Genomic DNA, 15948 nt, shown 5'->3' on the forward strand with positions numbered 1-15948 from the left:
TAGTGTGCCCTGTTATAGAAGATGTAAAAGGAATTTGAGGAGAAATAGGATGGGACAAGTGGAATGAAAGCAATATTTCCTTCGAAGTGCAAATGTGCGTAGTAGCTTCACACCAATCATTGAACATTATTGGGCTTTTGGAACTTCATAAAATTTTCATGAGTTGTGAAATGCAAGATGTTAATGGATTAAACGATTAAGCATGAAGGAGTGTGTAGCTTACTCAGAACTAGGAAAATTTGGAACATTGTCTCCAACAATACAACACTCCCGTCCCTGAACCATTAGCCCAGATTTTATATCTTCAATGGGGATTCTGTTGGATCAGGTGAGAATGGGCCACAAGATCCTTATTCTGGACAAGCTACATGTCACCAGCATGACCATCATATTTTGAAAATGGACTTGAGCCAAGACCTTCTGGCTCACTGCACTTCAAGACCCCGTTGATTAAGATTTGTTTGGCAACTGTATTCAACATTAACCAAGGACATTATTAGATATAGTTACTTTCACTCAGCTCAGACTGATGCTCTTATTCCAGACATACCTTAATAACTGGGACCACAATTTCAGGGTCTGGTTCAGGTTCCTTCTTATCTTCAAATAATAATTTTCCTTCATCTGGGTTAGGTAAAAGTCTGAAGTATTTTTGCATTTCTGCTCCTGAAGTTGGCCTTCGTTCCACAGGGTATCGTACCAATCCAAACAGGGCAGGAGGTGGAATAGGGGGGCCACTTCGACTCAGACCCAAACTATTTAGAACCTATACAACAGAAAGCAATATCAATGAACTTTGAAACAAAACAGATGAACTGATAGTTTAAATTTAGATAAATAAGTATGATCTAGTAGCCATACAGTGACATGGCTGTAAGATAATATAGATTGGAACCAAAGTATTGAAGCGTATGTGACATGTAAAAAGACAGCAAACTAGGAAAGGTGGAGGGGTGGCTCATTTCATTGCAGGTTATGCTGGCACGATATGGAGGAATCACCTAAATTCAGGGGGTAAAAAAAGGATGTAAAAATGGGATACGGTTGAGAAAAAGCCAAGTCACTTGTGGGATTTGTATATAAGAGAAACTAGGGCAGGCATAAAAGAAGTATGGGAACTTGTCTGTCGAAAAGGTATGATGATTATCAGGGGGCAGTTTAATCATATAGATTGGAAAAATCAGTTGGGCAAAGGTAGCTTAGATGAGAAATTCATAGAATTTTTTCAGGATAGTTTCTTACAACAGTATGTCCTGGCACCACTCAGAGAGCAGGTTATACTAGACCCGGTATTGGCCATTGCAATAGAACTAATTAATTACTTCATAGTAAAGACCCCTAGCTAGCCTTGTTTGTCCTGCTCAAGTGCATCACCTCACATTTATCTGGATGGAATTTGCCACTAATCAGCCCAGCCGACTTGCTCGTCTATATCCTTTTATAGTCTAAGACTATGATCCTCACTATTTACCACTCCACCAATTTTTGTATCGGCTACAATTTTACAGATTTAGCCTCCCACATTCACGCCTAAATCATCTGTATAAACCAAAGGCAACAAGGGCCCCAGCACTGACCCCTGAGGGACCTCAGTGAATACAGACTTCCAGTCGGAAAACATCCCTCAACTATCATCTACAGCTTCCTATTACTCAGTCAATTGTGGATCCAGTCTGCCAAATTTCCTTGGAACCCACGGGCTCTTTCCCTTGATATCAGACTCCAATGCGGGACCCTTTAAAAAGATTTGATGGAGTATAAATAGACTACATCAAAGCATTTCCCTCATCCACACACCAGGTCCCTCTTCAAAAAATTCCGTCAAGTTCAACAGCTATGATCTCCCCTTCATAAAACCAAACTGACTGTTCTTGATTAATCCTGTCCCTCAGAATTGCTTCCAGTTGTTTCCCTACTCCGAGGTTAGACTGACTGGCTTGTCGTTTCCTGGTTTAACCTTTGCTCCTTTTTTGAATAATGAAAGCCACTGTTATTATTAATGATATAATAACAAGGCACTTAGATAAATTCAAAGTAATCATACAAACATAAGAATATGCAAATCAGAAACAAAAAATGCTATTCAGCCCCTCGAACCTATTCGGTCATTGAATTAGATTGTGGCTGATCTGTTTGTAATCTCAAATCTGTATTCCTAAACCTTATGTTCCTATGCTCCAAAATAATAACTGTTTTTATTATATTTAATTTACAATGTGAACTTTTTATGTAACATAAAAGCTATAATAAAAGGTGTTTAATCTATGGATGGAATAATAGATTGCAATTAGAAACTATACATATCTAAGTTACTTTCTGGTGTTTTCTAATTTAGGAAGTATCCTTTCACATACCTACTGGTGGTTCAGGGACAGACTTTTGCATGTACAGAGAGGGTTAACAATAGGGAATAAGCCAAGGGGTCAATGAATAATTAAGCAAGTCAAGGGTCAAAGCAGATTTGAGGAAGTCACAGAATATTAGACATGGCGTAATGCTATTCACAAACTCATCTTCTATCTTTACCTCATCAGCTGTTGGAACTTTCCCACTTTCGAGAATCAATTTCCCAAAGCAATCCTCTGGTTCAGTAACGTGCAACTTGATCTGTGGCACTCCAAAAATGTCTTCTTTTTCTGCACTATCCTTGCTGTCTCCTTCAGCTATGCCATCAGAAAATGGAGATGTACCAATTTTCTCCTCTCTCAGCTTTTCTAAACGTTCTTTCTCGGCCTTCTCTCGCTCCAAGCGGTCTTTTTCAGCTCGCTCCTTCTCAGCTCTTTCTGCTCTCTCTTTTTCAGCTTTGTCATGTCGATCTTTTTTACCCCTTTTCCCTGAAGGTGCAGGCCGTTCAACTGTATTCTCTTCCCCCAAGCTTTGGATATCCTCCGATGCTGGGAAAATAACGGCTCCTTGGGCTCGATCCCAGAATTCCAAAATTTGAGAGATTTTCTTCTGGTTGCGCTCATACCTTTGAAATCTTTGGAAAAGCAATTTTTCTGGGTTTTTGTATAATGCATCCTCTTGGATTGAATCTGTCCTGTCTAAAATTGTGTGGTTGCTTCTGGCATCTTTGGTCTTTTTCTTTCTAATTCCTTCCTCTATATCACCACGATCTATTGACTCATGAAGATCAAGTGAGGTGGCCTTTCCTTCAGGAGCATCAGACTTCACTGTTGAAATGTTTGTGCTCTGTAGAAAAGTACATAACAAAACCACCATTATGTACGTTTTTTTATTCCCAAACATTTTGAAATTACCTTACTGTTCCTTTCACACAACGTTTGCCATGACTGCACCTCCTACACTTACAGAAAGCATATTATATTAAGATATTAAACTTAGAATTGCGTCTCCACTTACTCCAGCAATTCCACCCTAAAAACCATTTACTAGGGAGGACAGAGCTATGACCACTGGATAGCTGATATAGATCTTTAATAGGAAAGTCACAAGAGTGCACAAGAGAAAGTTGGATGATTATGAAGAACTTGCTGATTTTCTTGCTTGACAGCAGAAAAAAAAAACACTCGACTGAAGCAATTGCATAGCCTCATGCAGCATATATCCGGAACAGAGGGACTGTAAGTCAGCCCACAACAAAACCCAAAAACAAAACAAAGCCTCTGCCAAACAGGTAACAATTCCTTCAGGATCCAGGCCTGGCAGGCCATTGTAGTTGCTGCTGGTAGGAAGACTGAAGACAGTAAAAGAATCCCAGTAAGGCTGAACTGAGTAAGAAAACTCATAGGCCAGTATCCAAGACAGTGCGTATTCTGGGAAGCCCATCGACATCTGGTTTGGGTCACAGAAATTGCTCAGCAACATCCGAATCAAAACAAATCAAAATTAATGCCTGGTTAAATGGTCACAAGGTTTTAATGGAGGTTGATACTGGCATAGCTGTATTAGTGGTTGTAGAGCGAGTCTTTAATAAAATTCATTCTGGACTCCAAACTTTAAGTTTGCGTAAGTAAACTGAGAACCTATATTGGAGAATCTTTACAGATTAAGAGTACAACTTTGGTTCTGATCTCATATGAGAAGCAGTTGGTAAAAGGTTCAGGGCAAGCCTGATGCGGCAAAATTGATTGAGAAAGACTCGCCTTGTTTGCCTCAAAACCTTTTTGATTAGAAAATGGTTGCCTTAGTGAATTCCGAACTAAATACTGGGAAGATTTTCAGGAAGGTCTAGGAACTAACAAAGGAGTCAAGGTCACCTTGCACATTGATCAAGAAGCAATTCCACGATTCTATGAGGCCAGCCCAGTGCCATTCACCTTATGAACAAAAGAACAGGCAGAAATCAGGAGGCTGGAAAGTGAAGGAGTCATCAAACCAGTCCACCTTGGAGAATGAGCAGCAGCGGTTGTACAGGTTGGGAAACGCGATGGGTCGGTTCACCTTTGTACAGATTTTAAACAAATGGTAAACTGCTTCTCACAGCTGGATAAATACCAAATCATTTGCAGGGAGGACTTATTTGCAAAGCTGATGGGGGGCTATCCTTCACGGAACTGAACATGAGCCATGAGTACCTATAATTGCAGTTAGAAGAGGATTCCCAGAAGCATGTTACAATTAATAGCAATAAAGATTTGTACCAATATACATGATTGCCATTTGGGGCACCATCAGCCTGCGCAATCTTTTGGGAACGAGGTCTAACCCAAGTTGCCATTTATCTGGATGACGTACTAATAACAGGGAAGGCCAATAAAAAACAATTAGAGAACTTGTACTTTCAAGGCAGCTTTATGCCTTAGAGGCAAAAATATATGTTCCAGGCCCCCAAGTGACCTATTTCGGCCACAGAGTCAACAAGACCTGGTTACACCCAATAAAAGAAAAAGTCAGGGCGATCAAAGATGCCCCGGCTTTCAAGTCTGTACTGGAGATTAGGTCTGTCCTTGAGTTCGCAGATTATTACATCAAGTTCAGACATAAATAGGCCTCCATCCTGGCACCCTTACATCTGCTATTGAAACAAAAGGGCAGTCTTGGAAATGGTCTCGTAGCCAAGATGTAGCCTTTTGGGAGGTGAAGGACCAGCTATTATCGTTAAATATGTTGGCACACTATGATCCCAAGCGAGATCTGCTGTAGATATGCGATGCCTTCCTGTACACTATTGGGTAGTGTTGACTTACAATGGATAGGAATGCCCAATAGTATATGCTGCTCGGACTTTGGCTGATGCTGAGTGCAAATACACCCAGACAGAGAAGGAAGCTTTGATGGTCTTCTTTTGATGGGAAAAAGTTCCACCAATACCTTTGTGGACTTAAATTTTGTAATAGTAACAGACCACATACCCCTGCTAGGGCTACTCAAAGAGGGCAAGACAGTGCAACCCATAGCCTCAGGTCAAATTCAGCAGTGGCTCTTATTCTAACTGCGTACAATTACAAGTGTCGCAAATGCAGATGCCTTGAGCTGCCTGCCCATGTTGCTGTCACTGGAAGAGTCTATTCTAGTTTTAAATTTTCTGGACATCCTTCGTGAAACTGCTGACAATATCTGACTGTGGACACAAAAAAGATTCAATCTTGACAAAACTAAAATAGCTGGTGGTGATGGGTGAAACAAAAGAGTCAACGCAACTAGAATTGAAACATTTCTGGACTTGGTGAGACCAGATCACCGCAGAGGATGGCATTTTATTATGGAGAAGCAAGAGTGTTTATCCCATGCATAGATCGCTGACACTAACTGGCTAAACTCTTCCGGGGTGATTCATGGTTTTCCAAAATGAAATTGTTATATCTGGTGGCCAGGATCGGATGCAGACATGGCTGCATTGATGGGGCAGTGCCCTAAATGCCAACAAAGACAAACATTACTGCCAGCAGCTTCCCCAAATCCATGGGAATGGCCGGGTAAACCCTGGACATGGCTACACATCGATTATTCCGGCCCTTCCATGGGCCCAACATTCTTCATCAATGTGCACTCAAAGTGGTTGTATGTGAATAGAGTTCATTCATTAAATGTGGGAGAGAAAAGCTGCGAGCATCTTTTGGAATTCACAGGCTCTTGGAAGAGTTGGTTGCAGACATCGGGCTATCATTTACCGGCAGGGAATTTAAGTGTTTCCTGAAGTCGAATGGCATCCAGCATATAATACAGAATTAAAGAAACAGCCTGCAGCTTCACTCAATATCAAATTGTCCTGGTTCCTATTTGATTGTCAGTCCACAACTGATGCAACCACAGAGATAGCTCAAGCAGAGTTGCTAATGGGGAGAAGACTGAAGAATCTGATCTTCCTGCACCTGGGCAGGAGAGTAAAATGGTATCAAGGACACAATTGCCAGACACAAGACTCCTCTAAGTGAGAGAGACAGTTTACTTCAGGAGGGGATGAAGTTTGGTGCCAAAACTATGGAAATGGCCCTGCCTGGGTAAGAGGTACAATTGACGCGAGCTCAGGTCCCGTGACATACAACATTTGGGTAGGTTAGTTGGTCCTAAACAAGCACGTAGACCACATGAACGCTGCAAACTTGCAAACAGGCTAGGAGGAAAATATATCCGGCTCCACAGAACAGCCAGAAAGGCTGTCAGAACCCGTGGGTTCTCGCCCTCCAACTACAGTCGAACAAACCTTGGAATCTGAGATGGACACAGCGCATGTCTCAGCCTCTATATCTTTACTACCTGAATTGGAGGATAAATTTCTCCCAAGATACTCTGGGCACAAGTGGTAGGCAATACTCCAGTCCATGTCGCCCGTATCTGAGGCTGAGTTCGAAAAACCAGACTCAGTCCAAAAACGCCCTAGGAGAGGCTACAAGGAAAAGAACAGGTCTATATTCCCACACATAGAGGTGGTGGGATGTACTGTTAGCCAGGTCAGCCAGATGGAGGTCACAGAAAATGATTTCACTGATTGGCGCTGTGAATCTGGTCCAATCAGGGATAGCTGGCTGACAGATATAAATAGGAGTGTCAGAGGTTCTGTTCAATCTGAGAGCTGGCTCTGAGGAATGCCAGACTGGAGTCAAGAACTGTGCACGTGTAAGTAAAGAATGATTCAGTGATTGGCCTCTGCGAGTCATTTCACTGAGCAAGCACATATTTCAGAATCCAAAGGATATTAACTCTAGAGTTTTAAGCCTAAAGAATGAAATTCAACAGTTCAGCCCCAAGTAACATTTCTGCAAATATTTCTCTATCTCTTTTGGTTTTCCCATGGTACTTGGGGATGCCACAATGCTAGTTGATCACTCTTCTCCATCTCCATTGATCAACCATCAATTGTGATTTTTTATTCATTTTTGTGGGAGTGGGTATCATTGGCTGGGCCAGTACTTACTGCCTACTTCTAGTTGCCCTTGAGAAAGTGGTAATGAGCTGCCTTCTTGAACCGCTGCAGTCCACCTGCTGCCCACAATGCCTTTAGGGAGGGATTTCCAGGATTTTGACCAGTGAAAGTGAAGGAATGGTGACACATTTCCAAGTCAATCTGGTAAGTCGCTTAGAAGGGAATTTGAAGGTGGTGTTGTTCCCATATATCTGCTGTCCTTGTCCTTCTAGATGGAAGTGGCCATGGGTTTGGAAGGTGCTGCCTGAGGATAGTTGCTGGATTTCTTCATCTTTGGTGAAGGTGGGTGTGGAAAGGAGGCAGGTGCGGACAGGATGAGGGTGTGGGAGGGAGGCGAATGTGAACAGTAGGATGTGAATACAATGAAGGTGTGAGATGGAGGTGGAAATGGGCGGCAGATGGATGTTGACAGAAGGATGTGGATAGCTTCAGGGTGTGAAAGGGAGGTGGCTTTGGTAGATGCTGCCTTATTCTCACTGTTTCTTATGAAAAAAGCTGCAGCTTTTAACCAGGCATTGGATGTGCAAAGAGAGGCTCTCATCTACAAACAATGGAGGGCATTAATTAGCTACTGTTTTTGGTCAAACATTTTGGAAACTCTCAGGATATTTTTGAATGAAAAGTGAATCAAACTGCCCATCTCTGATGTGTTGTTTTCATATCCACGTCTTTGGCTTCCAGGATTTTGACCCAACAACAGTGAATGATCAGTGACATATTCCAAGTCAGGATAGTGAATGGCTTGGAGGGAACTTGAAGGTGATGGTATTCCCTTGTATCTGCTGCCCTTGTCCTTCTAGATTAAAGTGATCTTGGGTTTAGAGGTGATGTCTAAGGATCTTTGCTGAATTTATGAAGTAAATCTTGTAGACAGTATACATTGCTGCTACTGAGAGTCAATAGTAGAAGAAGTAGATGTTTGTGAATGTAGTTCCAATTAAGCCAGCTGCTTTGCCCTGGATGGTGGCAAGCTTCTTGAATGATGTTGGAGCTCACCCATCCAGGCAAATGTGGAGTATTCCTCCACACTCCTGACTGGTCCCTTGTGGACAGGCTTTGGTGGGGTTGGGGGGTTGGGGGGTTGGGGTGTGGAGAGAGTCAGGAGACGAGGTACTCACCGCAGTATTCGTAGCCTCTGACCTGCTTTTGTAGCCACTGCGTTCATGTGGCAAGTCCAGTTGAGTTTCTGGTGAATGATAACTCCCAGGATGTTTATAGTGGGGGTTTCAGTGATGGTAACACCATTGAATGTCAAGGGGTAGTTTTAGATTGTCTCTTATTGGTGATGGTCATAGCCTGGCATTTGTGTGGCACAAATGTGATTTGCCACTTGTCTGCCCAAGCCTGGATATCATACAGATCTTGTTGTATTTGAACATGGAGTGCTTCATTATCTGACGAGTTGTAAAAACTGCTGAAGATTGTGCAACCATTGTGGAAAATCCCCACTCCTAACCTAATGATGGAGGGAAAGTTAACGATAAAGCAGCTGAAGATAGTTGGGCCTCGGACACTACCCTGAGGAACTCGTACAGAAATGTCCTGGAGCTGAGATGACTGACTTTCAACAACCATGACCAACTTACAATATGCCAGCTATGACTCCCAACCAGCACAGAGTTTGCCCCCTGATACCCATTGATTCCAGTTTTGCTAGGGTTCCTTGATGCCACACTCAATCGAATGCAGCTTTGATTTCAAGGGGGGTCACTCTCAACTCACTTCTGAAATTCACCTTTTATATCTTTGTAGCGATTGATACTATGGAATGGCTTGTTAGGCCATTTCAGAGGCCAATTGAGAGTTAACCATATTGCTGTGGATCTGGGGGTGGGTAAGTTGGTAAGTAATTTAGTTGGTAAGTTTACAGTTGGATGTTTTTCCTGTAGTTAATAAATCTCATTAATCTGGACCATGGACTAGCATCAGTACATATTGGCTTGCCAATCTCAGTGTCCAGATTTCTGGGCCAGAAGTGAAACTTTTAAGTATTTTGACCCAGAGGTGGGGGCACTGCCACTTCAGCCACACATAGATTCCGACATATTTGCAGCCATAAACACGGGAACTGTAACTCCAGATGCTTAAACTCAACAAGTGCAAAGCATGATTCAAACATTGGGAATTGGATTTTCAGTCATCATTCTGTTATTCCAATTCATTGCTACATTTCCTAATAATGCTGTTTGTTTTCGAAGTAGCTAGAGCCCACAAATAAATCACCAACTAAGCTTTTCCTTTTTGGTTAATTGATGCAACAAATGTTGCCAGGGGGCTTTATCCCAGAGGTATCACTGCTCTACCTGATTCTGTCACCATCTGAGATTCCCAGTGGTAAATTTCCTTGCAGAGTTACAAGTAATCAGGAGTGCCTATCCTGATGCATGTTCATTTTCCTGGCTCACTTCACTGCCTTAGCTGAGAAATTGAGAGTCAGCTGAGTCTAAGATCCACATTGTGAATGACTGACATATATGATTGAAAGTTATATTGTAAATGACCTTTTATAAACTGAAGCAGCTCAACATTTAAAGTACAGTAGTTAGAAATGAAAAGTAACACTAAGTATCACATTAAAATGGGAAGATAGAGTGAAGAGGAAAGGAAGACATTATTGAAAATAGTTGAACTTTATGATGCACATTCACTCAGCTGTACCACATTGTCTAGACAACATTCAATGATCCATCTTTGACTAGCTACCAATGGAGGAAAACTTTCACTCTTTTTCCTCATCTTGACCTTAAATTTCAAAAGATCATTAACTATTCAAATTAATGAAGCATTGTGAATCTCTCTATTGACAGTTTTCCAACAACCATACCATCCTTGCACTTATTTGGTATCTTCTTCCATCATCCCTGATACTGAAATCTTTTCTTGTTCTTCTAGATTTTTTCTTGAGTTCTTCTTCCTCTCGCAGCCTCTCCAGTTGTTCCCTCCATCTCTGTTGCTGCAGTTGTCGTTCACGTATCTCCTTCAAAACTCTGGACACAAAACCAGATGTTATCGCATAAGGCCTCTCTTCTTTTACAGTAGAGGTTCTCCAAATAACACATTAACTAATGTGGAAGCAACACAATCCAGTGGATCAGCAGATGAAACAATTGATATTGAAAAATCTGCCTCAACAGGTTAGATCCTGGCTTATCTGCACTTTAAGACCTTTCACAAAACCACATTGGCTCTGCTTTACCGTGTTAAGCTTTTCTAATTGCACTGCAATTTCTTTCTTCATAATGGACTCTAGCAACGTTTCAATGACAGAGGGATGGAGATCAGTCATTCTTTCCTGTTCTGCATTAAGCCCATGGACATGTGGTTAACTCATAACTTTAAAAAGCCCTGGGGAAACTCGTAATAGCCAGCAATATTTTAAATGAACATATTAGTTCACACTGGGGCTCCATTTTGAAGTATACAAGACATGTTGAACTGGTATGTATCATTCACTAGCTTTATTTCTTTCTCCTCCTACAAGGGCCATCAATTATATCCAGTTTCTTAAGGGCAACTAGGAATAAGCAATTAGTGCTAGTCTTAACAATGATGCCCTCCATCTATGAACTAATTTTAATTTTTTTTAACTAATGGTCCCTTAATTTTAACTATATATGGTATTCCAGATTTTTTCTACACTTTATGCAAAAACTAGTTGCTTGACATCACCCTTAAAACATGAGTTCATTACCAAACTTCTTTGAAAGCTGTGACTGAATTCTCCATTAACTCAATCACTAGCAGTGCATTCCAAATCAGAATCACTCACTGAATAAAGAAGCCTTTCCTCAGGTCACCATATTATATTTTGTTAATCACCTTAAAATGGTTCTGGTTCACAACCCTTCCACGAATATGAAGTTTCTACTTACTTGTCTGTTCCATCACCTTGATTTTAAGACCTTTGTCAAATTCTCACTCTCTCCTCTCTCCTTCATGCAGACATGAGTTCTCCATCCATTCTAACTGACTCAAGTCTCACATTTCTAAAATTATTTCAATAAATCTTTCATGCACCTAAAGCCTTCATATCCTTCCTCAAGGGTGGTGCCTAATTTAGACACAATATTTAAGTTGCAGCTGAACCAGTGTTTTATAAATGTTCACCACATCTTCTTTTATTTTGCAGCTTATGCCTCTATTTATAAAGTCAAGAATCCCACTGTCTCAACTCAGCCATTTTCAATGATTATGCACATATATCTTCACATTCTTTTACCGCACACCTTTTCACGTCATATTCTTTCCCAAGCTATCTTTCCTCAGTCTTCCTATTAAAATCTCACTTCTTTACATCATCCACATGCCAGCCTATTTCACCAGCCCATGTCCTCTTGAAATATGTTGTTAGCCTCATCACAGTTCACAATACTTTCATGTTTTGTGACTTCTGCAAATGTTGAAATGCTGCCAAGATCTCCTAGGTCTAGGACAAGTGTAAGATTGACAGCATGTCTCTTTCCCAGTAATACTCAGGTCTAGATCATTAATACAATACATTAATCCCGTCTAACTAATGTATCTCACGGAGCAATTCTTCAACAAAGGTTGATATAAATCTAGATTTCTCTCCCTCGTCAGGCTGTTGAAGTGAGTTCAACTTAAATTTTCAAAGCTGAAAATAACAGATTTTTGTTAGGTGACAGCATGAAAGGCTACAGAAATATATGGGTATGCAGAGTCAAGGTATATATCAGTCATGATTCAATCCAACGCAACAGGGTCTACAAATGATTCACCTGATACTGTTGTTACATCTTTCTTTGTAGTAGCAATGAGTGCACCTGAGATTCTGACCCAAATAGCTGACAGGATGGTTTGATCACTCACCTTTCCCTGCGTGCTTTGAATAAAGAAGTGCGTTTCAAGTCGAACTCTGCTCTTGCTTCTTCTGACAGAGCCTCATAATCTTCTTCACTCAACTCTTGCAGATAAATCCTCTCCTTCTTTTCTTGCTCCTTCACTTTTTTCTCTATAATTTTAACATGGCATTTGTAGTGTGATTTAAGATTTGAATTCTATATTAAATTCTATACATCATCATATTCTCCCAGTTAATCGACTTCACTAACTTATATTCATATAGCCCCTTTCATGTTGAAGAACAGATATTTTAAAGAGATGTTGTAAAAATAGAACCATCAGGAGCTTAGCAATTCAGACCAGGACAATTAAAGGTTCAAGAACATTAGCTGTTCTAAGTTAGCAGTTCTTACTTGAATCAGAGGTTATTGAATCAGAGTTATTAACTTCAATATCCTACTTTAAGGATGGAAATGTCATAAAAATGTTCCTTTCCTTTCCCTATGTACAGCTATCCCAGATATGAGTAGACAGTGGGATGAGGACAGAATTGGGACTTGGCTAAGATGCCTCGCAGCAGCAGTCTCTATTTTGTTCCAAGTGTAATTAAGGGGCCAGGAATTTAAAAAGTTGTGCATGTAGAGCAGTTATGACAAGGATCATGAAAATGCTAATAATTTAATCACTTGAATTATGTTGAGAAATTGAATTTTTTTGTGGGAAGAACATTACCTAAGATAAGTGGAATGAGATATGTAGAAAGAGCAGTGGAATTCTAAAAGCAAATTTTAGGGAGTTAGAAAGGAAATAAAGATGCAGAACTTTGAAAGCAGTAATCACAGGATTTCTCCAAGTACCATGTGCTAGTCACTGCAAGAATAGGACAATTCATTGATTCAACACATGGCTGGAGAATTGGTGTGGCATGGATGGCATCACATTTCTGAGGGTAGCTGGGAACTGTTAAGTTGGATTGGTCACATTAACAGGGTTGAGACAAATAACCTGGAAGGGAAATTTGCAACTGCTGTTAGGAAGTGTGTATGGAGGACAAGTTTATGAGACAGCTTTCTCAGTTTTGGCACTAACCCCAGATGTTAGCAAGGGCTCTGCAGGGTTGACAGGCTATTTTGGTCTATTCCAGTGTCTAGGGTGACGTCAGGTGGTCCGCCCGGTTTTACTTCTTTGTTAAGGCTTTTTTGCAATTGATACAACTGAATGGCTTGCTAGACCATTTCAGAGGGTAGTTGAGAGTCAACTGGGGGTTGTCTAGTTTGTACTCTGCCAGGGTCACACAGCCCCTGACCTTATCACAGACTTGGTTCAAACATGGACAAAAGAGCTAAATTCCAGAGCTGAGGTGAGAGTGTCAGCCTTGACATCAAGGCCACATTCGTTCACGTGTAGTATCAAGGAGCCCTAGCAAAACTGGGATTAATAGGCATGAAGGGGGAAAATGCTCCACTGGTTTGAATCACAGCTGGCAGATAGGAAGATAGTTCTGGTTGTGGTCTCAAGCTTGTCAGTTGATAGAAGGTAGCTCAAATTGGAAGAAAGTAAAGGTGGTAATGAGAAATAAAAAAGTGACAACATGGATTAATGCACAAAAAGATAAAGTTGCAGAAATATACATAGCCTTCACAATAAGGTAGATTATTGAAGAACAGAAATAGATGTAAATGAGTATGATACAGCTGCTATTGCACAGACATGGCTGCAGGGTGACCAGGGTTAGGAACTGAATATTTGAAAACAGTCAACATTTTGGAAGAATGGGCAAAAAGAAAAAGAGATGGCATTGCACTAATAACAAGAAATGGCACCAGTACATTAGAAGGGAAAATCCTAAATCAGAAGAACACAATGTTGAATCTGAAACAAAACAATAATTTGCTGAAGAAACTCAGCATGTCTGGCAGCATCTGTGGGAAGAAAGCAGAGTTAACATTTCAAGTCTGATGATTCTTCATTAGAACTACCTCCAGTTTCACCAACGATTTCTGTTTTTGTTCAGATCTCCAGCATCCACAGTTTTTTTTTGTTTTATTAAAATGTTGAATCTGTTTGGGCAGAGCTACGAAACAGAAAGGAGCAACAAATATTGGTAGGAATTGTTAATAGGCCATTAAAAAGCAATAGTAGTATAGGGTACGGCATGTTTTCTACAGCAGTACGTTGAGGAAGCAATTGAAAAGCAGGCGATTCGTATCTATTATTATGTAACAAAAAAGTCAGTAATCTTGAATATTTACGACTAGTGATCATGATATAATGGAATTTTATACTTTATTTGAAAGTAAGATAGTTCATTCCGATGTCAAGGAATTAAATTTGAACAAAGGAAATTATGAAGATATGAGGGGTTAATTGGCTGTTGTGGTTTGGGAAAATATATGAAAAGGTACAATGGTACATCAACAATGCATAGTCATGAAACAATTATTGTAGTTTCCAACAAACTTATTCTTCTTTAAAGTACAAAAACCTAAAAATCATCAGTCAACTGCAGCAAACAAAGGAAGATAACAGTATATAAGATTAAAATAAATGGCATACTAGGTGACATAAACAGAAATACCTTAAGATTTAGGAGAACATTCAATAACATTAAAGGGAAAGCAATGTCCTATTGGTATTATCACTAGACTATTAATCCAGAAATTAAGCTAATGTTAAGACCATAAGACCATAAGACATAATGTTCTGTGGACACAGGTTCAAATCCTGCTACGGAATTTGAATTCAATAAAATTATTTGGAATCAAGAATCGACTGAAGCCTACGAAACCATTGTCGACTGTCAGATAAACCTATCTGGTTCACTACCGCCCTTCAGGGAAGGAAATCTGCCATTCTCATCTGGTCTGGCCTATATGTAACTTCAGGCTCACAACAATGAGTTGACTCTCAACTACCCTCTGAAATGGTCTAGCAAGCCATTCAGTTGTACCAATTGCAAAAAAGCCTCAACACAGAAATAAAACCGGGCGGACCACCTGACGTCACCCTAGACACTGGAATAGACCAAAATAGCCTGTCAACCCTGCAGAGCCCTTGCTAACATCTGGGGTTAGTGCCAAAACTGAGAAAGCTGTCTCATAAACTTGTCAAGTAACAGCCTGATATTATCTGTAACATGTGATTCCATAAATATGACTATGTTCCATACACCACCATTCCAGGATATGTCCTGTTCCACCTGCAGGACAGACACAATAGAGGTGGCAGTGCAGCAGTATACAGTCAGGAGAGAGTTGTCCTTGGAGTCCTCAAAATTGATTCTGGAACCATGAATCCTCATGGCTTTAGGTTAAACATGGGCAAGGAAACCTCCTGCTGATTAACATGTACCGTCCTTCCTTGGCTGATGAATTGGTACTCCTCCATGTTAAAGGAGGGAGCACTGAGGATGGCAACGGCAGAAAATATATCCTGGACAAGGAATTTCGATGCTGGCCACTGAGAATGGCTCAGCAGCAATACTACTGATTGGCACTGGTTGGGTCCTAAAGGACACAGTGGCTAGGCTCTGTCTAGGGAGGGAACCATCAAGAGAACATACAATCTGCTGGCTGCTGAGCTAAAAGCTTGAGTTCCCAATTGCTAGAATGAAGTCTTAGACAATAAGGCTTCCTCTTAAAAATCCAAAGGGACAGATTGTTTCTTTCTTCTAGGCTGGAAAGACACAACGCGTGAGAATCATAACTGTTGCGCTGAATTCCATTTTTGCCAAATGGGGTGTTTATGAAATGTTGCCTATATTGGAACAGTTGATGATAAGTGGTTAAATAATACATTATCTGGTTAAGTATTTCAAT

General features: G+C 40.6%; 1 protein-coding gene across 1 annotated transcript in view; it reads right to left on the bottom strand.

Annotated features, from left to right (window-relative positions):
* hydin (HYDIN axonemal central pair apparatus protein) overlaps positions 1-15948 on the bottom strand; it is a 654146-nt gene that overhangs the window by 171960 nt on the left and 466238 nt on the right. Inside the window, exons 44-47 of the mRNA XM_059651568.1 lie at positions 12158-12299; positions 10152-10314; positions 2527-3192; positions 551-766 (exon numbers count right to left, since the gene is read on the bottom strand). Coding sequence (XP_059507551.1) covers positions 551-766; positions 2527-3192; positions 10152-10314; positions 12158-12299 — 1187 coding nt within the window. The remainder of the gene's footprint in view (positions 1-550; positions 767-2526; positions 3193-10151; positions 10315-12157; positions 12300-15948) is intronic.

Source organism: Stegostoma tigrinum, chromosome 16 (genome assembly GCF_030684315.1).
Source record: "Stegostoma tigrinum isolate sSteTig4 chromosome 16, sSteTig4.hap1, whole genome shotgun sequence".
Taxonomy (NCBI): domain Eukaryota; kingdom Metazoa; phylum Chordata; class Chondrichthyes; order Orectolobiformes; family Stegostomatidae; genus Stegostoma; species Stegostoma tigrinum.